The sequence below is a fragment of the Euleptes europaea genome, chromosome 3 (genome assembly GCF_029931775.1).
Source record: "Euleptes europaea isolate rEulEur1 chromosome 3, rEulEur1.hap1, whole genome shotgun sequence".
In the NCBI taxonomy this organism is placed as follows: domain Eukaryota; kingdom Metazoa; phylum Chordata; class Lepidosauria; order Squamata; family Sphaerodactylidae; genus Euleptes; species Euleptes europaea.
This window is the reverse complement of record NC_079314.1, coordinates 111,622,265-111,648,894: the sequence shown is the minus strand read 5'-3', so window position 1 is coordinate 111,648,894 and position 26,630 is coordinate 111,622,265. Positions and strand designations below refer to the sequence as shown.

Here is a 26,630-nt window from a genome sequence, read left to right as displayed (position 1 = left end):
ACAGATCTGCGCCTCCCAGCTGGGGGGGCGGGGGAACAGATGCTGAAGAAGTGAGCTGTGGCTCACGAAAGCTCATACCCTACCAGAAAATATTTTTGTTAGTCTTTAAGGTGCTACTGGACTCTTGCCCTTTTCTGCTACTGCAGACAGACTAACACGGCTACCCACTGTGAATTGACTGGGAAGTTAACTAATCCATCATAGGTTAAATTCATCGAGATGCAGCAAAGCTCAGAGATGTCTACCATTACGTAGAATGCTATTCTCCTCCTATTGGTACTGGTTGATCTTTTAACCTTTCTAGAGTATTCTGGACGAGCAAGCCATATTAGGTAGTAGCAGCAAAATAAAACAGCAGTGGTAACTTTAAGACTAACGAAATTTATTCCAGCACAAAGTGGAATCAACCTTGTTAGTCACAATTACTAAATACCATAAATGTGAAGGGGCCTTAACGTTTAGCAGTGGTAACTCAATGGTTTCCAGAGCAGACACATTTTCCATTCCAGATGGAAGTTTCTTTCAAGGGGTGACCAAGATTGTTTTGCTGCATGCCAGGAAACTTGCATTTGTTTACTTGCCAACTGAAAGAAACATTCACCATTTTTTTTTTAATAAAGGCAAATGCAAAATTGCTTTTTTATCAGGTCTCAACAGGTACTAGAAAGCCACTGTACAGAATTTCATGCAAGGAGAACCACCTAGAATAAAGAATTACATCCGCCCCCCTCTTGCCTTGTACATATCGCTTTGTCAAAGAGTTTCGATCAGAATTTCCCAGACTGGACATCAAGTTGTCCTAAAGCCGAGTCTCTTTCTCTGGCCAGTAGGTTGTCTGAATCAAGTGGTCGCTGTTGACAAAGTTTTCCATCTGGTTCTTGGCAGAGGTTGTCCCCCTCTGTTCACTGGTTACAAGGCTTTCGTTGTGTGGAATATACCTTTTCTTTAGAACGATCAGGACAGCAACACTCAGGAATGTGGACATGGTGCCCAACACAATGGTCAAACCCAGATAGATGTACCTGTGAGGTGAGAAGCGAGTTTGAATCCTTTAGGTGACTTGGTAGAGTTGTGCAATAGAGGCTACTGATCCTCTTGCCGGCACTATCAATCCTCTCCTGTGTGCTAGGAGAGGAGTACTAATGAATTACTAGGCAACCCCAGACTAGGATGAGCGATATTCACACATCGACATGTAAAGTTGCCTTATACGGAATCGGAACCTTGCACCACCAAGGTCAGTATTGTCTACTCAGACTGGCAGCGGCTTCCCAGGGTTTCAAGTAGAGGTCTGTCACACCACCTGCAGCCAGATCCTTTAACTGGAGATGCCAGGGATTGAACCTGGGATCTTCTGCATGCAAAGGAGAGGTTCTTCCACTGAGCCACAGCCCATTCCCAAGATCTCAACAGACACTCTATGGAGTCATCTTGACCCATCAACCATCACTCAAGGATTCTGCTAGAGCACTGCTTCTCTCTGTAACACACACATCATTGGACATACACTCCATACACTACAGCAGTTGTCTGCAATTGGATCATCTCATGAGAAACACTAAAATCCAATTGCAAATAATTGCTTTAGTCCATTGAGAGTGCCTTATCCATAGGATTGCCAACTCCAGGTTGGGAAATTCCTGGAGACATGGGGGTGGAGCCTGGGGAAGGACCTCAGTGGGGTATAATAAGACTATAAGAACACAGGGGCATAATGACATCAGGGCAAAGCTTAGGGTTGCCAGCCTCCAAGTGGGGCCTGGAGATTTCCCAGAATTACAACCGATCTCCAGACTACAGAGATCAGTTCTCCTGGAGATCATGACTGCCTTGAAGGGTGGACTCTATGGCATTCTACTTGGCTGAAGTCCCTCCTTTCCTCAAACCCTGCTCTCCCCAAGCTCCACCCCCAAATCTCCAGGAATTTCCCAACCTGGAGTTGGCCACCCTAGCAGAGCTGCAAGTCTTTGAAAAATGTTTAAAGCCTGGAGATAGAATCATAGAATCACAGAGTTGGAAGGGACCACCAGGGCCATCAAGTCCAACCCCCTGCACCATGGAGGAAATTCACAACTACCTCCCCCCCCCACACCTAGTGACCAGAAGATGGCCAAGATGCCCTCCCTCTCATCACCTGCCTAAGGTCACAGAATCAGCATTGCTGACAGATGGCCATCTAACCTCTTCTTAAAAACCTCCAGGGAAGGAGAGCTTACCACCTCCTGAGGAAGCCTGTTCCACTGAGGAACCGCTCTAACTGTTAGAAAATTCTTCCTAATGTCTACACGGAAACTCTTTTGATTTAATTTCAACCTGTTGGTTCTGGTCCGACCTTCTTGAGCAACAGAAAACAACTTGGCACCCTCCTCTATATGACAGCCCTTCAGGTACTTGAACATGGCTATCATATCCCCTCTCAGTCTTCTCCTCTTCAGGCTAAACATACCCAGCTCCTTCAACCTTTCCTCATAGGACTTGGTCTCCAGACCCCTCACCATCTTTGTTGCCCTCCTCTGGACACGTTCCAGCTTGTCTACATCTTTCTTAAATTGTGGTGCCCAAAATCATTATTCTGTTTAGAACAGTACAAGGATATCCACAAAAAAAGGGTCACCTAAATGCATTCGAATCGTACAACCGGCAAGCTCCTTGACCGCCGCAACGTTTGCTCCCCCACTTGAGACAAGTCGTGTCAATGGATACTCCAAAGTATACTGGAGCCGGGATTCCTGCTGCATAAAGGAAGAACAAAGCATTAATAAAGAGGCATACCTTGTTTTATTGCGCTTCTCTTTATTGCTCTTTGCAGATATCGCGTTTTTGAGCAAGTCTATAAGCGCCATTTTTCCAACAGCAAGTGATCACATTTTGGTAATTCTCGCAATATTTCAGTTTTTTTCATTATTATTACAGCACATTGGATTTTTTAGACATAATGCTAGTGGACAATAGCTCACAGTATAGTGTAAACATAGCTTTTATATGTGTTGGCAAACCAAAATATTTGTGTGACTTGTTTATTGCGATATTTGGGGGGGGGTTGTGTGGGGGGGGTGGTCTGGAACCAAACCCGCAATATCTCCAAGGTATACTGGAAACGTTCATTATTAAGAGCCTTCCTCTAACTGCGGCATTTAAAAGAGGAATTCTCTTCATTGCTCTTTACCCAGTTTCTCCCAGAAATCCTCAATCATTCCTTTCCCTCTTTTTTAAGAATTTGGAGTCTCTTTCAAATGAATTCTGTTACGATCAAAAGAGATATCTATTCTCCCAGTGGGGCGTATGAATTTCCAAAGATTACCCTGGATTATGCATCCTATACACGATTTGTAAGTTTGTAAATTCACACGCTCCACTGGGAGCATATGTATTTAAATATTTATTATTTATATAGTACTATTGTTTTATGTTTATTACAGCTTGATGGTCTATTACCGGGTACAATTCGACTTCAATCATTGCCGGTTTCACTAATTTTCAAAAAAGAGCTCATCGAAACGTGTACATACAACTAGCCACACGTTCTCTCTGATTTTTGGATCTCTCCGCCTTCGGGCTTTTCTTCAGAACTCTACATACCCACTGAGTAATGGCTGTTCTAATTTGGACTCCCTTTACGCATTTACTACAAACTCAGTGTATGTCCTTGCAACTCCTATTGGAGATTCTTTGCCTTTGTTTATTTCGATGTGTCGTGCTGCATTGCTACTATTATTATTTATTTGCTGTTGGTTGCTTCACTTCTGTACTTTGCATTGAATTGTACTAGATAGTTTTTTGTTGCTTATTAGGTTATTGCAGCATGAAGTTAATGCCTTAGAATAAATCATAACTTTTGGAATTCTATTTTTGTGAACGTTGCTAATATTTGAGTCCTTGTGCTGCCAATTACCTGAAGGCTGACAACCCTAGCAATTCTGTTTTTTAAAAAAATATATATTTTTTATTATTTTTCATTTCAAACATAAATTAACAATACAAAGTAAAGTCTAATAAAGATTCTAGTTCAAAAAATAAAAAGAAATAAAAAGAAAGTTGACTTCCCCTACACTCTCTTCTGCCCAAAATTAAATTGTATATACTTTTGCTAACAATATATTCCCCCTCTAATTGGTTACTTTATATGTATCTTATTTTATCTAATTAGTTTTCATATAAGTATCCCAATATAATCATTATGCAAAGTAAATATGAGGGATTAAATCAAAGAGTATCCTTTAAAATGACCCATCGAAAAGTAGTTTTCACAGTAAATTCTCCACACCTCCCACTCCCCCAAAAATTGTTCATTTTCAGTCTGATTAATATAAGCAGTGAGTTTAGCCATCTACAACCCTAGCAATTCTGCATGTGTGCAGAACTACTAGCAAAGAAGAGGTGGTATCATGTTGTTCATTGTTGATCGTGAGACCACATTTCTGTATCTAAGCAAAAATTACAGTTTTCAGCGAAATATCCTGATGCAATTCAGAACTGGAGGAAATATATACTCACCGAGAACTCTTATGGCTAAAGTATAGATGCCCAGTGCAAAAGATTTGAGCTGGGGGTTAATGCATCTGAAATACGTAAAGCACAAAATCTTATTTTTTCTTCTTTACTCACATTGTAAGACATTAGTTACAAGGTGTAGGTCTGATGATTTCTATCTATCCCATCGCTCTGCACTGGAAAGACACAAGGATAAAGAGGGAGGCATGGCTCAGTGGCAGAGCTTCCACTCTGCATGCACTGGTCTCAGGTTCAATCCCAGTCATCTCCCATTAAAAAGATCATGGAGGAGATGATGTGAAAGACCTCAAACTGAGACTCCGAAGAGGCGCTGCCAGTCTGAGTAGGCAATAGTAACCTCGACAGTAACCTCACAGTAACCTCACAGCTTCATGCTTTCCTGTGTGATTCTAACATAAGAATATAAGAAAGGCCATGCTGGATCAGACCAAGGCCCATCAAGTCCAGCAGTCTGTTCACACAGTGGCCAACCAGGTGCCTCTAGGAAGCTGCAAACAAGACGACTGCAGCAGCATTGTCCTGCCTGTGTTCTACAGTACCTAATATAATAGGCATGCTCTTCTGATACTAGAGAGAATAGCTATGCATCATGACTACTATCCATTTTGACTAGTAGCCATGAATAGCCCTCTCCTCCATGAACATGTCCACTCCCTTCTTAAAGCCTTCCAAATTGGCAGCCATCACCACATCCTGGGGCAGGGAGTTCCACAATTTAACTATGCTACGTGTGAAGAAATACTTCCTTTTATCTGTTTTGAATCTCTCACCCTCCAGCTTCAGCAGATGACCTCACATTCTAGTATGAGAGAGGGAGAAAAGCTTCTCCCTATCCACTCTCTCCACACCATGCGTAACTTTATAGACCTCTATCATGTCTAGTGTGAACTACTCCCCCCCACCCCCAAATCAATCAAAATACTTCACTAAGGTAATCTTAAGTACAAAAACTTTGCATGCATGCAGTGGTGTAGAAAACCTTCCATAAAGCCTCCACCAATAGGTAAGCAGCGATATTGGTATAATACTGCCATCTTTAGGATTCTAGGCAAACGGCACTTGAAAATAATTCAACTTCAGCGTGATGGAAGTTTGCCCAAGAAATCTAATTCCAGAAATATTTGCAGAACTGGCTGCCATCGGGTGGTATTTTAGTCTTTTTAATCTCATCACTTCATTTCAGCTTCTTAACACAAAACTGGAACGGTTCAGCATCTGAGCAGACCTTTCGAGACGCAGAGAATTTAAAAAAAATAGATCTGGACGTTTTCCATTCCTGCAGATATGTTCCAAAAATGTCCCAACAGCTTTTGGACAGTCTGACAAGTTAGTGACCAGCAGTACAGCTGCAGTCTAAGCCCATCAGTTTCAGTGGGCTTATATCAAGAAATTGTACTACCACCTTCCAATTTCTTGTGAGAATTATTTTGCATGCCTTGTTACCAGGCCTGAAACAGAGTTGTAAATTCCAGTGTGCAGGGAATTTTTAAGGAGTAAGTTACTCCTCCCAGAGAAAACACAGCTGGGATCAATGCTGTTGCTCTCTTCAGGCTTCAAGGCTGCGGTGTAACGAGAATGCCCGATATGGGTTGTTTCATTAGTATCACCTGATGGAAAGGGGGGTAATGGGCAGACGGCCGTAGCCCATCATCCACTTTAGGAGGGCAGAGGTAGATCTTACTCTGTGATCAAGATCACCTGTCAATGACCCGTGCAGAGCAGAAATTGGGGGAAGGGCTCACTCCACCCTAGCTGGCAAAGGGCCATAAAACTACCCAAAAGGGGTTGCCAGGAAGACGTTATGGAAAGGTCAGAGACGACAGGGAGAGGTTGTGAACAGACAGAACAAAACCTCATTATGTTGTTTCGGCCTTCCTAGGAAAAGATGTACTCTTTTGCCTCATTGGAAGCAATCCTGACGACTCCGGGTGGACCCGTGTAAGAGAATCCAGGAAAGGGTAACTCCTGCATATTTCCAGAAGTCCTTGCTTTTTGCTTAAACCTTTGGTGAATATAGTTTTTGTTATTTTCTAAATGCTCCAACTTTTATGGTTATGTTATGAACTGTGTGCTGAGTTGTAAAATAAACTCCTTTAATTACCGTATTTTTCGCTCCATTAGATGCACCGGACCATAAGACACCCCCCCCAGCTGGCCGTTGGGGTGGGGAATGCCGGCTTGCGTCATTCTGGCGCGCCCAGCCGCTCTGTGCGCCCCCCACCTCCCAGCTGGCTGTCGGGGCGGGGAACGCTGGCTCGCGTCGTTTTGGCGGGTGGGGCGCACAGAGCTGGGCGCGCCAGAACGACACAAGCCAGCATTCCCTGCCCCGAAGGCCAGCTGGGAGGCGGGGGGGAGCACAGAGCGGGCCCGCCCGCCTCCCAGCTGGCCGTCGGGGCGGGGAACACTGGCTTGCATTGTTCTGGCGCGCCCAGCCGGCTCTTTGCGCCCCGCCTGCCTTCCTTCCAAGCTAGAATGTGCGTCTTATGGACTGGGCTAGGGTCCATAAGACGCACATTCACTCCATAAGACACACCCACATTTCCCCTCACTTTTGAGGAGGAAAAAAGTGCATCTTATGGAGCGAAAAATACGGTATAAGGTGACTGGCTCCTTAAACTCTGTTGGCTCTAAGCTATTTTCTAGTGGCTTTGACTAGGCTACACATTACCAAGAATTTGTCACCCAGCTTGCAGGAGTCCTACTCTGCAAGCTTGGCATGTGGTTGCTGAGGCAACAGGGAAAAGGTGTCCCTGACTGGGACTGGTGGCAGCACTACCTAGGGGAAACTGAGTGGTCTCAGCCCCCCTTGAGCATTTGTCTACGGCTTTTGCCTAGGCTGGGCAAGAAGGTAAATTAAGGCCAACCTTGCCAGAACTTGCCTTTTCCCCTTTAGGACCCAAGGTAGAGGGTTAGGTGGTCCTTTCCCCTCCTTGACAGCTTAGGCTGGAGTAAGTCTACGTAAGACTGTGTACGGCTAGAGGCAACTGCTTCTCTTGTTAACTGGAGCACTCCTATGGTCCTCTGTTTATAGAATTGCCTGGCAGTGACAGGATACTGGTGGGAGGGCTATGGGTGAGGATATGGAGGGCATAAAACTGGCATGATATCATCATGTAAAAAAAATCAGAAGTGACATAGGTAGCTCTAGGAATCACTGGAAATGCTATGGTAAAACATAGAGTTTCTGACAATTCCTAGAGCTCCTCTGATTCTGTATCTGGCATTTTAAAAAAATTTCCTTTGTTGCCACTCAAAGCAGTGGCAAGCAAAGAGAGAAGTGGGTGGATATCCCCCACCCCAACCAGGGGCTTGGCAGCCTTGTCTGTTTCCAGTATCTGGATCAGCGTTCAGTGGGAAATAGAAATAAAAGCTTCTCACCTTAGAAGTAATATATATCCAGGGGTGCCTCCAAGGGAGAGTGTGTATGAGGTGATAACTGATATGACCAGGAAGTAGAGAAACATTTTGGGGCATTCATTTCCTTTTTGACAGGGTCCAACCACAGCTGAGGAAGGTCTGGACGAAAACTCTGTGATTTCCACACAACTGCAGTTATAGAATATCTGAAATGGAGCAAGTGACATTTAAGAACAGGAACTACTGTAAGGTACACACATATGCCAATCTCCAACCCACACAAGGGCATAACCTTGCTGCAAGTGGTATTTTTTTTTAAATCTCCCCTGTAATATTGCTGATAGTAACACGTTAAATCTTGCTAGCATGTCCGCCCTCCTTTGTTTCAGATCCATCAGGTGGGAAAAACAGATTGCCACTGACTGTTTACATTTTACCATCAACACAAGAGCCACGGATAGTTATCTGCACTTGCTCCAGCCTATGTGACACAGTCAAGCAGGAAGTACCCACCTACCATGTTTTTCCCACTTCCGTTGGACATTTTACAGCCAGCAAGACAGGCCGAGATGTAGGTGACTCCATTTTCCCCGCATATGGGATCCCACTCGTTTTTGGAGCAAATGCAACCCGAATTGCACTCTGAAAACAGAGTTGGTTCATATCGAGAGATCTGGTGGTGACTGTAGAGAAGACAAGCGGATATTCATGAGATTCTCATTGACTTCATAGGAGGGATGCCTTCACATCTTAGTTTGCTTCCAAACAGATGTTTTGCTCCAGTTTGGTATCAAAATGGGAGCATCCATACAACATTGTCCCCTAATTGCCCACTTTGTCTTGCTTTGCTGTGTTTGTTCCCAAACCTGGTTTGGAAGAACTGCAGTCAAAGTAGCTTTGTATACCATGTAGACAGGAAGGTGCACATTTTTGAAGGCCCCTCGCACACTGGTGCCATTTTTCTGGTCTCAAGCCCTACAGCCACCCTGCCGCTAGAGAGCTTTTTTCAGGCTTTTTATTTAATCATCTGTAATTGCTAGATTGCTTCAGAGCTATATAACAGTGATGGAGGGAAACAGCAACCGCCAAGGGGAGGAAGCAAGAGAGGTGTAAGGAGAACTTTAGTGTGGTCACACTGTTGCCACTGTGAGTAGTTCCCAAGTTCCCACTGGGGACGGGGGATCTCCCACTGCCAGCAGGCCCTTCCCGCTGCCACTTGGCTAGGCGATGGGAGAAAAATTAAGGGGAAAATGGGGAGGATGCCAGCATACCAATGTGTATATGTCACTTCCCATGTGACTAGAACTGACATCAGGGCATCGCTAGGGAATCTCCAGCTTTCTGGCCAAACTCTATGGTTAAATCATAGAGTTTGGCTCAAATGCTAGACCATCCCCGGTGATGTGATGATATCTCTTCCAGACACACAAGAAGTGACATCCGTATGTCACCAGCAACATCATTACATTGACTGCAAGGACACTCACTACCTCTGTGAATCTCTAGTCGCTTGTCAGCCTTGTGTAGGCAACCCTATTAAATACCTACAAACTACGTATTTACAATACTATGGGTTCTTCTGCATACTCATTTTCTTCTCTTGTGTGTCCCTATTGCTTCAGTGTATTTTTCTTTTCTGCATGTATTTTGCTCTCTCTAGTGGTTACTTTGATATTACATCATGTATGTCTGGCATATTTTCCTCCACTTTAAAACTGCAGGGAAATATGCTGGACATACAACAATGTAATATCGAAGTGACCACTAGAGGGAGCAAAACACACAGAGAAGAGAAAAAAATGAAGCAATACACAAGCTACAAAAATGAGCGTCCAGAAGAGTTTTATCTGTAACATTAAGGGCAGGATTTAAGGCTGACACAATTAACAACAAAACATTTATCTTATTTCTCCTTGTCATTGGGGCCTACCTTCTCCTGCCTAGTTTTGATGAAAAGAAGCAACTGGCAATGTGTGATTGCATATCTCTGGCTGACTCACACTGCTGCAAAACTGCCATAAAGCACACTGCTGAAAAAATGAAAGGAGATTCAAGAGGACAAACCCTTGGTAGGAGATGGTCAGGCCCGCCACGTCAGCATTCTTGCAACCCATTGCAAACAGTGAAAGGAGCAGCAGGTAGCCAAAGCAGGAGGAGGCCAAGGAAAGCTTTGCTGCCCCCAAAACATTCAGCCTGAATTTCTTCATAATCAGTCCCCCTGAGAATATCCCAAGGGCCACTGCAGGAATATTGATGAGACCTGCAGTCCAAAAGAGGAAAGTCAATACAGTGGGTGGAACACCCCGTAGAAAATTTGCTAGACCTATTGAAATACTTTTTTTATCCCTCAAAATTCCTCGGATGTTGATCCCTCCTAAAGAACCCTGAGCTCTTGTCACAGAATAATTTTTTCACATATTTTTCTCAGTTGTTAAAAGTCAGAATTGGAAATGGCAACCCGCCACATCTCTGGTCTTTTATGCATAGCTTTTTCACTCTCTGTCACCCCTCCAATGACTTCGCGTCTTTGTATTGATCATGCATGCCATTTCTGATCATCAGAGGTTGCCTCGCTCTCCCCCTGCGTTTCCCTACGTTTTGCTCGCATTTTCAAGATAAAAAAGGTCTCTGAAAACGCGGACAAAATGCAGGGAAATACAGGGGGAGAGCAAGGCGACCCCTGACAGTCGGAAATGGCATGCATAACACAAAGACCTGATGTCGTTGGAGGGGTGACGGTGAGTGAAACAGCCATGCACAAAAGACCTCTACTTGTCTCCTTCCTAAACACAAGATATTCTGAGCTTGTTTTGGTGACCTGCATTATTAAACTGCAGTAACAGCACTAAACCTTTTGCATGTTCTTCATAAATTATACTTCTTACACTTTGCAAAGTCTTAAATCGTTTCACACATAGCTAAAGGCTTAACACTAAGAAAAGCCTGAAGGCACAATGGAAGGCACTGTGCTGTGGACAGGAATTGTTTGGAGTGCCCTGGCTCCTGAGCGCTTACAGATTACCCTACAATTTATTCAGTTGCATGCCAAGAAATGCCAGCTGCTATCTTCAAGGAATGTACACAGTTTAGAAGAAGCAGGGAACCTGCAGCCCATGGCCAACAATTGGTCTGAAGCTGAAACCAGTTGGCCTGCTGGTCTTTTTACAAGATAACAAGAGCCCCTTAATCCCAGTAGCAATGTTCTGATTCGTTATTTTAAAATGGAGAAGAAACAGCAAGAAATCCACTGGATGTGCTACCGGAATGATTCCCGTCACTTTTAATTTATTTGTTTAGAAAATTTATATCATTTATTTATGTATTTATTCATTAGATTTTTATCCCGTCCATCCCCGACCATGGTCGGGCTCGGGGTGGCACCTGTCCATCAACAGATATAGCAATAAACTCCAGACCAGTTACGCGGGGGGGTGCATATAGATGTTGAGGTGTCTCAGAAAGAAAAAACAATACAATTAGACCATAAAAACTAATGAAATTGGAATTATCAATATTAAAACGAGCAATTAAAAAAACAAGCCAGGGGCATAAAAACCACATAAAAACGACATCCAGCAGCCTAAAATGATGTCCTTTGGAATTCTGACACAGGGTGGTGGGAGCAACCACACAATGGCCACCAAAGGAGGAGGAGCCAATCACACACAGGAACCCCAAGCGCAGGGGACAAGATGACTAATTTACAGTGGGGAAGAATAGGGTTGCCAGGTCCCTCTTCACCACTGGTGGGAGGTTTTTGGGGCAGAGCCTGAGGAGGGCGGGGTTTGGGGAAGGGAGGGACTTCAATGCCATAGAGTCCAATTGCCAAACCGGCCATTTGCTCCAGGGGAACTGATCTCTATTGGCTGGAGATCAGTTGTAATAGCAGGAGATCTCCAACCACCACCTGGAGGTTGGCAACCCTGGGAAGAGTGAGAGGAGAGCATGAAACCAACACTGTGGTAATTTTAATCTTCACAATCAAGTTTCCAACGATCAACCAGAAGCCCTGCTGAGCATGGGCCTTGCTAGGGTTGCCAACCTCCAGGTACTAGCTGGAAATCTGTTATTACAACTGATCTCCAGCTGATAGAGATCAGTTCACCTGGAGAAAATGGCCGCCTTGGCAATTGGACTCTATGGCATTGAAGCCCTCCCTTCCCCAAACCCCACCCTCCTCAGGTTCTGGCTCAAAAACCTCCCACTGGTGGCGAAGAGGGACCTGGCAACCCTAGGCCCCACCTGGGCCCCCACTTTCTTAAAACACTGGCAGGAGCTAGGAAAGGTGTTGGAGGGTGGCACCATGTTGGGGAACCCTGCCATAAGGTCATGCCACTCCTTCTACCAGCATAGCAGACACCAAATCTCAGATTTTCGGTTTTAGCAAATGAACAGCACAGTCCTTAGCAAAATCCTCCTAAGCCCACTAGCATCTGCTTAGAGTTGTACTGTAAGGGTATGATGGAGGGAGGTAGAGATGCATCGAACCTCCCTGACAAATTTTACGTGCCTTACAGGAATATACTTTGCTTTACTTGGAAAGACACATACATTTGGGCCAAAGTAGGGTGAGCTCTAACTCACAAAAAGTTACATTGGAATAACTTTAGTTAGAAATATTGTCGAAGGCTTTCACGGTCAGAGTTCATTGGTTCTTGTAGGTTATCCGGGCTGTGTAACCGTGGTCTTGGAATTTTTTTTCCTGCCGTTTCGCCAGCAACTGTGGCAGGCATCTTCAGAGGATTAACACTGAAGGAGAGACACTGTCCTTCAGTGTTAATCCTCTGAAGATGCCTGCCACAGTTGCTGGCGAAACGTCAGGAAAGAAAATTCCAAGACCACGGTTACACAGCCCGGATAACCTACAAGAACTTTAGTTAGCCTTTACGATGCCATTGGACTTCTGCTTCTGTCGTAACAGACTAACATCCCCTCCCCCTGGAATTATTATTGAGTGACGGTTTTAATCTTCTGGTAATAGTCACTTTGCACGATGCGGTAGGACATTTTTCAAGCAAATGAGTGCTCGCATTTATATGTACACATGGATAAGCCCAAACAGGCATTGCACAAGGATATTGAAACATACAGCTTGCTCCCATCCTATATCCTAGTCTCCAAATTCGGCACATGCAGGCACCTACGACTTACCTATACCCAAGACATACCTATGACAAAATTTGTCTTTGCAGATGACTGCCCAAACTGCTGCTCAATATATTTTGGCTTGTAGGTCACCATGCCGATTAAGGAATTGAACTGGATAACGCTGGAGCAGAGATATAAAAAGTAAACTGGATTTCCAAAGAGGCTCTTAAGCGACGGCAAAAAATCTGAAAAGCAAAACAGTGGCTCATTGTATTAACAAAGAGACTGGAAGTCAACACTGAGGGGGCATTTTTGCAGGCCAAACAGTCTTCCTAAATTGCTTCCACGTGGGAGTTTCAGTTTTGTTTGGATTTGTTCGGATTTGCCACCCCTTTTGCAATAATCTCGCCATCATCCCACAACTCGTCAATAAACTGGACATAAATCCACCTTGCCCACATCCTGGGTGACAGAAACTAATTGCTACGCATTAGAATCACAAGTTGAGACAGTTCCAATATCTGCATCAAAATTCTGATCCAAGCCCGACTCAAGAGTAAATGAATAAGCCGCATCGACTGACCTTTGGCCATCTCAAGGATCTTGACTTGCTCTTGATAGGCTATATGATGGTCTCTGTTATCATCCGTAATGAATTTGGATTGCTCAGAGGAAGTGCTGGAATCTTTCCGGGTCTCCAGTCTTGGAAGATCCTTGGGTAAGAACCAAAAAGGGATCGCGGCAACCACACTGATGATGCCGGCTATTAAATAGCCAAGCCACCAAGCTCCTACCCACTGAGAGTCCTTGTGAGTTATAGTTATACTCTCTGCAGAAGGTGGGGAAAAAGATGTCAGAGCCATCCATCATCAACAGGAACAACGTCAAAGATTCTCAAACATCCTTTGGCTCACAGTGTTTTCTATGTACTCTGTAGCCTGATCCAAATAATCAGCACTTCTACTGCAGTTAATCTTGCATGTAGCGTCTTGTTTGCACCGGAGCCTTGCTCTTGCATAAGTTCTGAACATGTGGCCGATACTTGGAAAAATGAGGGGCATACAAGGTGGCCAGCCCTTCTCTGGCAAACGCTGGGAGATTGTTAGGGTAATGCCTGGGGAGGGTGGAGTTTGGGGGTGATATCATTTTCTTCGTGTCCCTCTAGAAACTCTCCCAGTCTCTATGGTCTTTACTAGGGTTGTGCATATCGATAAACCCGAACCAAAAATAAATCTGAAAAAGGCCTTTTTGGCTACTTTCAGATTTAATTAAAGCTGAATATTAAAACTGGGAATAAAGCCAAAGCCGAATATTCAGTTTTTTCGGCTTTGGATTTCCCCAGGCTTTTCCCTATGGGGATTTTTTTAATAAGCTCTGGGGGAGGCATTTTTGGAGGTAGAGTCCCCACATTTTCAGAGTAGTTTCAAGGGATGCTCCTTGCATGGACCCTGAGGTTTGGTGAAGATTGGGTCAGGGGGTCCAATTTTATAGGGTCCTGAAGGGGTCACCCTCCATAGAGAAGCATTGTAATGTTTACAATGCTTCTCTATGGAGGAGGGGGCAACCCCTTCAGGACCCCATAAAATTGGATCCCCTGACCCAAACTTTACCAAACTTTGGGGTTCATGCAAGGAGAGTTCCTTGAATCTATGCTGCGAACTTGGTGACTCTACCTCGAAAAAAACCCTTCCGGGAGAATTTTAAAAGAGCTGACTTTCCACAGTATATATTGGCCGCATCCATACCCAAGAGTCATGGGAAACTGAATGCTTGCAATGGGTCTGCACAATTGTTGAAATTGCAAGAAAGCCCTGTCCTGTATTTAATAAAGCCTTTCTTCTACCCATTTCTCCCTTTACAAAGAGAGAGATGCTTGCCAACATTAGTAATTGTTGAGGTCCAAGCCTGGGGAGGGGGGTCATTGTTCATCAATGCACAGTAGGACCAGCAACCTGTACACAGTGGCTGATTCCCAGGTGTTATACACCTGCAAATTTTAATTGCACATTGCTACCAAAGTCCAATCCTGTAGATGGGAGTTATTTTTTCCTTTATTTTACAGAATTTATACCCCTTCTTACTGCCCCCAAAAGGGCCACCAAGGAAGCTAGCAAATTAAAAACATACTTAGTAAAATCACATCTTAAAAACTATTAAAACCAGCAAAAATACATGATTAAAACTGGAACTAAAATATCCATAATAATCCTTAAAACATTGGTCAGGAAGGAGGGATCACTGAGGGAATGACAAACATACCAAGCAAAGTTTTCATCTGCAGGTGAAAGCTGGAAACAAGAAGAAGAAGAAGAAGAAGAAGAAGAAGAAGAAGAAGAAGAAGAAGAAGAAGAAGAAGAGGAGGAGGAGGAGGAGGAGGAGGAGGAGGAGTTTATTTTTATATGCCAAATTTCTCTACCACTTAAGGGAGAATCAAACTGGCTTACAATCACCTTTCCTTCCCCTCCCCACAACAGACACCCTGTGAGGTAGGTGGGGCTGAGAGAACTCTAAGAAAGCTGTGACTAACTCAAGGTCACCCAGCTGGCTTCATGTGTAGGAGTGGGTAAACAAATCCAGTTCACCAGATTAGTGTCTGCCGCTCATGTGGAGGAGTGGGGAATCAAACCCGGTTCTCCAGATTAGAGTCCACTGCTCCAAACCACCACTCTTAAGCACGACACCACAGATGAGTTTCCTTGGGGAGAGAATTCCATAGTTTTGGTGCCACAACCAAGAAGGCCCCATCCTGGGTTGCCACCTGCCTAATTTCAGAAAGCGAGGACACCCAAATTGGTCCTCAGAAGATGACTGCAGCAGTCAGTCCATAAGGGAGGAGGCTTCAGGTATGCAGGTCAAAAAACCATTTAGGGCTTTAAAGATCAGTGTATGAAATTTATTTTCTAAAACTGGTAATTTGTTCACAATTACATATGGACAGATACTGTACAGTTGAAAATCAGTCACTCCAGTGATTTTTATGTGTACAGTGTCTATGTACGATAGAAATAATCGATTCAAAAGAAGTTAGAAATACAAAATCACATTTAAAACTGGTTCAGACTCACCCATGTCTACAAAACCAATGTCTACATAAAGCTTGGCGCACAAGGACCCTAAAAGGAAGCCAAATATAGGGCCTATAATTGCGACTGTCTGCACACACCCTGTTAAGGGGAGAAAAGCAGAATAGCATGTGAGATTGAAAATGGTAATTTTTTCATACTAAAAAAGAAAGCATTATAGGGTGATTGATGGAAGAATGACCAATATTTCATGAGCTATGCCCCAGTTCTGATCTCTTGCACCCAAGATCATATTTATGAATGAAGGGCTGTTTCACAAGAGCAACCTGCTCATTCTTCCAGGACATTTTGTTGTTGATCATAATACTCTTGAAAAAAACAACAAAGAAGCTCAAAGGGAAAATCCAATGTGAAAGTGCTGAACGGGAATTCATTAAGAGGATACACACTACTTGCTCCCAAGATTTTAACACAGACTTGGGATTACTAACTCACTAATGGTGTTTACTACTTTGGCAAAACTTGGGACTCTCCACTTCTGACACTTGTTAATTTGCTTAGCAAAACTAGCAAACTGTCTCCATTTTTCTCAGTTCAATTTGAATTTTACATAATTACAATCCACCGCATACTTCATGGCCCCCTTGACCTTGCTGTTTATTTTTATATGCCTCCCACACAAAAGGCCTTCCTGCAAAAATCCACTGCGTTGCATCAGAAGAAGTGGACTCTAGTGCATGAACACTTCTGCTGGAATAAAATTGAGTTACGCATTAAGGTGCAACAAGTTCCCATTTATTTTTGCCTATGGTGGTTACTTTGCCTGTGCAAGCCATGTCCCAAACCACAAGGAGGTGGCTTGTGGTGGCATACACACCTCCCATTCTTGCTTGTGGTGGTTTACTCACACCGTAAGAGATGCACCAATCTGAACCACTGGGCTACCTAGCGGATTGGCAGCTGCTCTCCAGGGTCCTGTAACAGAGAAAGGTCTTTCCCCAACACGAGATATCTGAGATTATTTAACTGGAGAAGTTAGAGGGACTCAACTGGGACCTCCTGCATGCAAAATATTTGACACTGAACCCAATCCCATCTCCTGACCTACTTGACACAGGGAACCCATCCAATATAAGCAAATTTGGAGGAAATTAAAAATGGCTGCCCTAACCTGAAAATCATTGGATTTGATTCTACAGAAGGTCAGCAAGTGGAATCCACCAGATAAAAGGGGAAGAACCAATCTAGTGTGGCAGAGGGAGAAAGAGGGCATTCATGTGCAAAAGAGCTGTTGAACACGCTTTTGACAGTTGTGCCAAGGAGACATGGTTCTATGGCAGGTTACTAGTTTTGCAAGGAGGAGATACCAGGTTGGTGTTCTTTATTTAAAGACATATAAGCCGCTTTTCCACTTTAAAAAGGTGGTATACAAAGTAGTTAGGCTACACTAGTAAAATAACAGTAAACCACGGGGAGGGGCTGTGGCCCAGTAGCAGAGCATCTGAGCATATGCTTCACATGCAGGAGGTCCCAGGTTCAGTCTTTAGCATCTACAATTAAAATGATCAGGTGATGTGAAAGGCCTCCACCTGAGACCCTGGAGAGTCACTGCTGGCCGGCCAGAGAATACTGACCTCGACAGACCAAGATCTGATTTAGAGTAACACAGTGTGTTCAAGATAGATCATGATAGGTAGCCATGTTAGTCTGACCGTAGCAGTGGAAAAGAGCAAGGGTCCAGTTTAGCACCTTAAGGACTAACAAAAGTTCTGGCAGGGTATGAGCTTTCTCGAATCATAGCTCACTTCTTCAGATACCGTGTGTTCAAAAGAGACACAGAAAGATTATTATTGTCTTAAAGAAGAGATGATTGTACCAATGTAAAAAGCTGCACTCTCCTCGGTGGCATAATCATCAATGTAGGCAATCCCCAGTGGCTGAATTGGGGTTTCTCCAATGCCGCGAAGTAGATTCCCCAGCAAAACATAGATCCACATGGAAGTCCCAGCTTCCTTTTCACATCCTATATGCGCAAAGCCAAGAGAATGAGGATGAGTAGTCTTGCTTATGTAACAAGAACGTGGCTTATGATGTGTCTACCCTTTCCCTTTGAGAGACACAGACGCTAAGTAAAAACAGGATGTGAGAAGGACCACTAAATAGGATATTCTTGCAGGTTACCAAATGTGTGTGTTAAGTGGCGTCAAGTTGCTTCCAACTCATGGCGACCCTATGAGTCAATGTCCTCCAAAATGTCCTATCGTTAACAGCCTTGCTCAGGTCTTGCCTACTGGCTTCCTTTATAGAGTCAATCCATGATGTTGGATCTTCCTCTTTTCCTGCTGTTTCAACTTTTCCTAGCATTATTGTTTTTTCCAGTGACTCTTGTCTTCTAATAATGTGACTGAAGTACCTTCTGGGCATGGAGTAGAGGTCACTGGGGGGGTGGGGGGGAGGTAGGTGTGAATCTCCTGCATTGTGCAGGGACTAGATGACCCTGGTGGTCCCTTCCAACTGTATGATTCTATTATTCAAAGTACGACAACTTCAGTTGACCATTTTAGCTTCTAGGGACAGTTCAGGTGTCAAAATTAAGAGAAACAATTCAAACTCTTCTTACCTGCCTGCATTTTGCCCTGTGATCTTTCCAAGACCGAGACGGTTATTTGATTTTGATCCTGCAGACACGGGGAGATGCCGACCGTTGAATTGGAGGAGGAAGAAAAGACCTCATACCTATAGCTGTGTGTGGAAACCAACAGCTTCTTTACCAGAATTTGTGCTACTCAAATGTGGGGGAAAATATACATTCAGCGTATTGCAGAGTCCTTCAGTTCACAACAAAGATAAGAAGATGGCAACCTTCCCCCCCCCCCCGCATTTGGTACTCTGCATACCATGACACAAATGTTCCATTTAAGGACATCTAAGAAGTTATAAGTTATAAGAAGTTATAAGGAGGGCGCAGGGGCTCAGAGGAGTCTCAACCGTCAGTGGCACGGGAGATGCCAAGCCCCAGTGGACCCAGCTCAATAAATAGGGTTGCCAGCTCCAGGTTGGGAAATAACTGGAGATTTTGGGGGTGGAGCCTGTGGAACGCGTGGCTTGGAGAGGGGAGGGACTTCAGCATGGTACAATGCCATAGAGTCCACCTTCCAAAGCAGCCATTTTCTCCAGGGGAACTGATCTCTATTATCTAGCAATCAGTTATAATAGCGGGAGATCTCCGGCCACCACCTATCGATAACCACAGTTCAGGCCCATGAGGTGACAGGTTCACATGGAACACATGAATGCATGAAGCTGCCTTGTGCTGAATCCAATCCTTGGTCTATCAAGGACAGTTTTGACTAGCAGTGGCTCTCCAAGGTCTCAGGTAGAGGTCTTTCGCATCACTTACGGCCTGTTAGCTAAATATACTGGGATTGAACCTGGGACCCCCTGCATGGCAAGTAGATCCTATACCATTGAGCCATGGCCCCTCTCTTTGCTTGGGGCAATAAAACCTCTTGAACTGGCCTAGTCCCATTTAATTAACTTTGGATAGACCTGTTTTCCTTGAATCTGTCTAGGCCAGGGTTGTCGAACTCATTTGTTATGAGGGCTGGATATGACATATATGTCAGTTGGTTGGGCCGGGCTGTGTGGACCATAAAATTTAATGGAGATACAAACTTTATAGAAGACACAGGCAAAGCCAATTAATTATATTATTTTTTACTGTAAGAAGAAGAAGAGTTGGTTTTTATATGCTGACTTTCTCTACCACTTAAGGAAGACTCAAACCAGCTTACAATCACCTTCCCTTCCCCTCCCCACAATAGACACCCTGTGAGGTAGATGGGGCTGAGAGAATGTAACTAGCCCAAGATCACCCAGCTGGCTTCATATGTAGGAATGGGGAAACCAACCCGATTCACCAGATTAGTGTCCGCCGCTCATGTGGAGGAGTAGGGAATCAAACCCTGTTCTCCAGATTAGAGCTCACCCCTCCAAACCACCACACTTAACCACTACACCACGCTGGTTCATAATTTTTTTAACTTAAAATATGAACATGCTTAAAACAATAACACTCTTGCAGTATTTTCTTTTATTTAACGGTCTTAGATAATTGACACCTCAGGACTGGGGGCGGGGTGGCTGCCTTGGCTGGCGATCCCACAGCAGACTCACAAACCCAGCCCAGATTGGGGGAGGGGGGCTGCCTCAGCTGGCTCATGGGCAAGGGGCCTGATCCAGCCCTTGGGCCTTATGTTTGACACTCATGGACTAAACCTTTTTCAAAAGACTGCCCAAGTTTGTTAGCAATCCCAAATTTTGTCACTAGCTGAGAGTTTGAATGGTGTTACCCAAATTAATTTAGGCCTTTCTGTTCTGGTTTATGTGGGCCTAGGGTTGTCAACCTCCAGGCGGTCGCGGGAGATCTCCTGCTATTACAACTGATCTCCAGCCGATAGAGATCAGGTCACCTGGAGAAAATGGCTGCTTTGGCCATTGGACTCTATGGCATTGAAGTCCCTCCCCTCCCCAAATCCCACCCTCTTCAGGTTCTGCCCCAAAAACCTCCCTCTGGTGGCAAAGAGGGACCTGGCAACCCCACCCACCCAGCACAGATTGGGAGGGGGCTGCCTTAGCTGGCTCACGGGCCGGATGAGAGCCATCAAGGGACCTGATCCGGCCCTTGAGCCTTATGTTTGACACTCATGGTCTAAACCTTTTTCAAAAGACTGCCTAAGTTTATTGGATCTTGTAGGTTATCCGGGCTGTGTAACCGTGGTCTTGGTATTTTCTTTCCTGACATTTCGCCAGCAGCTGTGGCTGGCTCCTCTGAAGATGCCTGCCACAGCTGCTGGCGAAACGTCAGGAAAGAAAATACCAAGACCACGGTATACCGGATAACCTACGAGAACCAATGAACTCTGACCGTGAAAGCCTTCGACAATACTGCCTAAGTTTGTTAGCAATCCCAAATTTTGTCACTAGCTGAGAATTTGAATGGTGTTACACAAATTAATTTAGACCTTTCCGTTCTGGTTTCTGTGGGCCACTGGAAAACCATCCACAGTTTCTTATCCCCACCCTCGTTCTTACAGTCACTATCATACTAGGCTAGTACAGGAAGGGGAGGGGCTGTGGCTCAGTGGCAGAGCATCTGCTTGGCAAGCAGAAGGTCCCAGGTTCAATCCCCAGCATCTCCAGTTAAAGGGACTAGGCAAGTAGGTGATGGGAAGGACCTCTGCCTGAGACCTTGGAGAGCCGCTGCCGGTCTGAGTAGACAAGGGTCTGATTCAGGATAAGGCAGCTTCATGTGTTCAAGACCGAGGCATGCATTTCTTTCTGAATTCTTAGCTACAAAGTATGATATACTTACTGGCCCATAAAGAACTGTGGCATTGCTATTATAAATGTTCCAAGCGACATGATGAGGCAGCCGGCTCCAATGATCTTTGGCCTATGCAGTTTGGCTCCGAAGTAACTTACAAATATTATTATCAAAAGATTCCCTTGAAGAAACATAGAAAGGAGAAGCTGATCTGAGAAGAAGGCCCATAAGAAAACTACTTTGGGGGAAACATGTACACGACTCAAGCGCTTTGGTTATATCACATACCAATTTCAAAGCTCCCGTCTATTAGGCCAACCAGAGAAGAAGGAATGTCAAATCTTCTTTCTATTTGGGTGATGGTGCTTTTTAGGTAGCTTCCTGATAGAGCTTTTGCAAAGTAAACAAAAGACAACGCACCCAGAAAGATCTGCAAAAGAACAGGGGAACCATTAAGAGCTCAGGTGATGCTACAGTCCAGCGGCGTGGTGGGCGCAGCCACAAAATAGCAGCCACAAAATGGCTGCTGCAGGAGGCGGAGCCGAGCAGAACGCGATTGCCACAGCTTAACTTCAGTAACACAGTGCAGATCTTTGTGCTGGGGTGGCAGCTGCTGCCAAATCAACATTGTAAAAAAAAAAAAAAAATCTGCACAGCCAATCCAATCTTCAATGGTCAACCAGAAGCCTTGCTGGGCAAAAGCCCTACCTGGCCCACCCACTTCCTAAAAACACTTGGCGGGCACCATGGCACCCATGGGTGCCACGCTGGGGACTCCTGCTATAGTTGCCCCCTTGGGATTCAATCTGAGAGACTGGACTCAATCTCCCCTCTCAGCATAATTGGCACAGCTGTGTATAAGCCTGGACTACCCTGCAGGGATGCAGCAATTATCGGCTGCCAGATTTCGCACTCTGACAAAAAAAACCCCTCTGCTTTCATTCTTTCTGTCAAGGCAAGCATCTAGCCCATATGGCAGGGTTTGCCAGGTCCCTCTTCGCTACCGGTAGGAGGTTTTTCCTCACTTCACCGGTGAGGGAAACTGCTGGCACTAATATTATTGTCTGTCTATTTTGGGAGGCCATAAGCCGCTTCCTGGGTGGTTCAGTGGCAACTGGAGGTTTATTCAGTGAGGCAATCGGATTACCCTCGAAGCAGGCAGAAGGGGAATGATCTGATTTGTCTCGTAATGCAAGTTTAATGAACACAACTTGCTTTTAATTCTCCAAACGGGGGGACTCAGTTCAGTGCCAGTCTGCCCAGAGACTTGGAGAAGATTCTGACACCCCCCCACACACACACTACGGTTGCCAACCTCCAGGTACTAGCTGGAGATCTCCTGCTATTACAACTGATCCCCAGCCAATAGAGATCAGTTCACCTGGAGAAAATGGCCGCTTTGGCAATTGGACTCTATGGCGTTGAAGCCCCTCCCCTCCTCAAACCACACCCTCCTTAAACTCTGACCCAAAAACCTCCTGCCGGTGGCGAAGAGGGACCTGGCAACCCTACCACACACACAGACACAGTTGTCATCAGCATGGACTCTTGGGATTCAAGGTTGCAACAGCTGCTGGTGAAATAAACTGGAGTGCAAAGTTGGGGACTGCAGAATGCAGTGGCATTAGGGTAGGGGGCAAGACCCACTATTGAACCACTTTCTACCACTTCCCCTGTTGCACGCGCACATAAAACAATGCGCACTTCACGAAATATACTCATGCAACTTAACGATTCCACAACACATTTGGTACCTTGCACATAACGGAAATACAAACTTTCCCTTTCAGGTTAGGCTAGAGTTGGCAGCTCCTGGTCGGGAAATACGTGAAGGTTTTGGGGGTGGAGCCTGAGGAGGGCGGGGCTTGGAGAGGGGAAGGACTTCAATGCCATAGAGTACAACTGCCAAAGTAGCCATTTTCTGCAGGGGAACTGATCTCTATCGGCTGGAGATCAGTTGTAATAGCGGGAGATCTCCAGCAACTGGAGGCTGGCAACCCTGTTCATAGTAAAGTAAGGATTTGAACCTGGGTCTCCCAAGTCCCACTCCCCAATGCTCTAACCACTACACCACACAGGTTCTATGGGATTCCTCAGTCATTACAGAAGTTAATCAGCTTAGCAAAACTACAGAAATTACATTAGCACCAGTCACTGAAACTGTGCATGCTCTCTGTGCTTTTCTTGAGTAGGTAACTAAATTTAAGAAGGGGAAACAGCCAGCTCCAAGGAGCAATTCTCAGCAACTTGTAAAGAACCACCTTTCATAATTCCCAACTTTAACTGTACCTTTATTCCTCCACAGAATGTTCCTTTCTCCTTCGATACTGATGATTCTGATTTTGAAGAAGACCTGTCCATGGACAGGACTGTGTTCTTCAAGAAGAGCTGGGTGTTTTCTTTGGATGAATTCTCCATCTTAATATTCCCTTTCAGTCAATCTAGAAGACATCAAAAAAGGATCCTGAACATTAGCATTTTTCATACTTTCTACATTCAGGGAACCGTTTTCACATCTGCTGAGGAACTCCTGCACATAGGCCACTGGAGAATGAGCATGGGAGGGCAATGTGGACATGCGCGCATGAAGCTGCCTCATACTGAACCAGACCACATATCCATCTAAGTCAGCTGTGCTTACTCTGTCTGACAGTGGATCTCCAGGATCTCAGGTGGAGGTTTTTTGCAACACCTACAACCTCAGTCATGGGATAAGAGGACAAGTCCTCTTATGGATTGAGAGCTGGCTGAAAAATAGGAAGCAGAGAGTAGGAATCAATGGCCAGTTCTCACAATGGAGAGATGTGAGCAGTGGGTTCCCTCAGGGATCTGTGTTGGGACTGGTGCTTTTCAACCTGTTCATCAATGACCTGGAGTTGGAATTGAACAGCAAAGTAGCCAAGTTTGCAGATGACACCAAATTATTTAGGGTGGTTAAAACAAAATTGGACTGTGAAGAGCTCCAAAAGGATCTCTACAAACTGGAAGAACGGGCATTAAAATGGTAAATATGGGATTCAATGTGAGCAAGTGTAAAGTGATGCATATTGGGGCAACAAATCCCAGCTTCACATATACACTGATGGGATCTGTGCTGGCAGCAACATACCAAGAAAGGGATCTTGGGGTGGTAGTGGATCACTTGATGAAGATGTCAATCCAGTGTGCGGCTGCTGTAAAAAGGCAAATTCCAAGCTAGCCATAATTAGACGAGGAATAGAGAATAAAACTGCTGAAATCATACTGCCCTTGTACAAATCTATGGGGAGACCACACTTGGAATACTGTGTACAGTTCTGGTCACCACACCTAAAAAAGCATATTGCAGAGCTTGAGAAGGTGCAGAAAAGAACAACTAAAATGATCAGGGGACTAGAGCAACTGCCCTTTGAGGAGCTGTTAAAATGCTTAGGGCGGTTTAGCTTGGAAAGAAGGCAATTAAGGGGAGACATGATAGATGTCTTTAAAATTATGCATGGTTTGGAGAGAGTGGACAGGGAGAGGCTTTTCTCCCTCTCTCATAATACTAGAACATGGGGTCATCTGCTGAAGCTGGAGGGTGGGAGATTCAAAACTGATAAAAGGAAGTATTTCTTCACACAACACATAGTTCAATTGGTTCTATGAAAAAAACGCACATGAAAAAAGCCCACGTGAAAATTGCCCACAGAAAAAACCCCACGGTCATAAATGCACACAAGAAAAAAGCCCACATGGAAAAAAGCCCACATGGGAGAAAGCCCACATTGAAGAAAGCCCACACGGAAAAAAGCCCACATGGAAGAGAGCCCACATGGAAAAAAGCCCACACAGAAAAAAAGCCTACACAGAAAAAAGCCCACATGGAAGAAAGCCCACATGGAAGAAAGCCCACACTGAAAAAATCCCACACAGAAAGAAGCCCACACGGAAAAATACTGTCACGGATACAACATAAATGTCTCTTGATCGGGCTGACTTCCCCCACCCCCCTTGCAGAAGACAGGTCTATTAATTGGCTTCTACGGGCCTCCGGAGGCCAGGTCTACCCAGTGGTTGCAATAGGTAGACCTGGCCTCTGAAGGGGGGGCAACCGTCCCCCTCCAGAGGCCAGGTCTACTCATTGGCTTCTATGGGCCCTTGGGTAGACCTGGCCTCCCAATGGGACTCAGCCGGAGGCCAGGTCTACCAAGAGGCTTTTATGGCGGTAGACCAGGCCTCCAGATGAGGACACTGGACTGGGGGCAGGGAGATGGCAGGGAGGTGTGCCAGAGGCCTACTTCAGCATTTGCCCCAAGTCTGAGTTGCACAGGCACACTACTGACTTGCACAATTATCACACAACTATTTTATTGCTATTTCTTTTAAATGTACATTATGAATTTTTTTTGTAGTGCAAACAGTGGAGTTTTCAAGAAGCCAGAAGAACAATAAAATTATTATTTACTTGGGGTTTGAGTATCTCGCTTTTCGCACTATCAATGGAGTGGTGACTTGGAGATGCAGACAGGATCGTTCTATAAAGTGCCATTCAATAATAAAAACAAAAGATGGCAACATAGTTCAAGAACCAACAGAGCATTGTCATGATTCCTGTCCTCAAAAAGCAGCAGCAAACATTGCCAGAAGCAAAAACGAGGCAAGACATGGGAGCAGTAAGTGCTGCTCCTCGCAATGTGATGGGAAATGTGTTGTCAGCGTTAAATAATGATATGGTTGTAATTTATTAAAAACAAAACAAATAAATAATATTAAGTATTCAAATGTGAGAATTTTTCTGTGCAGGCTTTCCCCCATGTGGGCTTCTTTCCGTGTGGGCATCTGGGCTTTTTTCCGTGTGGGCATCTGGGCTTTTTTCCGTGTGGGTTTTTTTCCCATATGGGTTTTTTTCCGTGTGGGCTTTTTTCCGTGTGGGTTTTTTTCCGTGTGGGCATCTGGGCTTTTTCCGTGTGGGTTTTTTCCATATGGGCTTTTTTCCATGTGGACTTTTTTCCGTGTGGGCTTTTTTCTGTGTGGGCTTTTTTCCATGTGGGCATTTATGACCGTGGGTTATTTTCTGTGAGCAATTTTCATGTGGGCATTTTTCATGTGCATTTTTTCTGTGTGGGTTTTTTCCATGTGGGCTTTTTCCATGTGGGCTTTTTTCTTGTGTGCATTTATGACTGTGGGTTGTTTTCTGTGAACAATTTTCATGTGGGCATTTTTCATGTGCGGTTTTTTTTTTTTTTTTTTTGGTTACCAGTTCAATTGTGGAACTCCTTGCCCCAGAATGTGGTGGTGGCTGCCAACTTGGAAGGCTTTAAGAGGGAAGTGGACATGTTCATGAAGGAGAGGGGTATTCATGG

At 44.8% G+C, this 26,630-nt stretch overlaps 1 protein-coding gene across 1 annotated transcript; it reads right to left on the bottom strand.

Moving 5' to 3' along the window:
• Positions 1–798: 798 nt before the first annotated feature.
• Positions 799–23,724, bottom strand: SLCO1C1 (solute carrier organic anion transporter family member 1C1). The gene is made up of 14 exons (XM_056846005.1): positions 23,596–23,724; positions 21,595–21,736; positions 21,355–21,487; positions 18,601–18,722; positions 17,857–18,003; positions 16,023–16,121; positions 13,541–13,786; positions 13,038–13,202; positions 9,934–10,129; positions 8,387–8,552; positions 7,891–8,075; positions 4,495–4,559; positions 2,615–2,732; positions 799–1,022 (listed from the first exon to the last, which is right to left on the bottom strand). The coding sequence occupies exons 1-14, from the start codon at positions 23,722–23,724 to the stop codon at positions 800–802; spliced, it is 2,136 nt and encodes a 711-aa protein (XP_056701983.1). The 3' UTR covers position 799.
• Between the last annotated feature and the right edge of the window lie 2,906 nt (positions 23,725–26,630).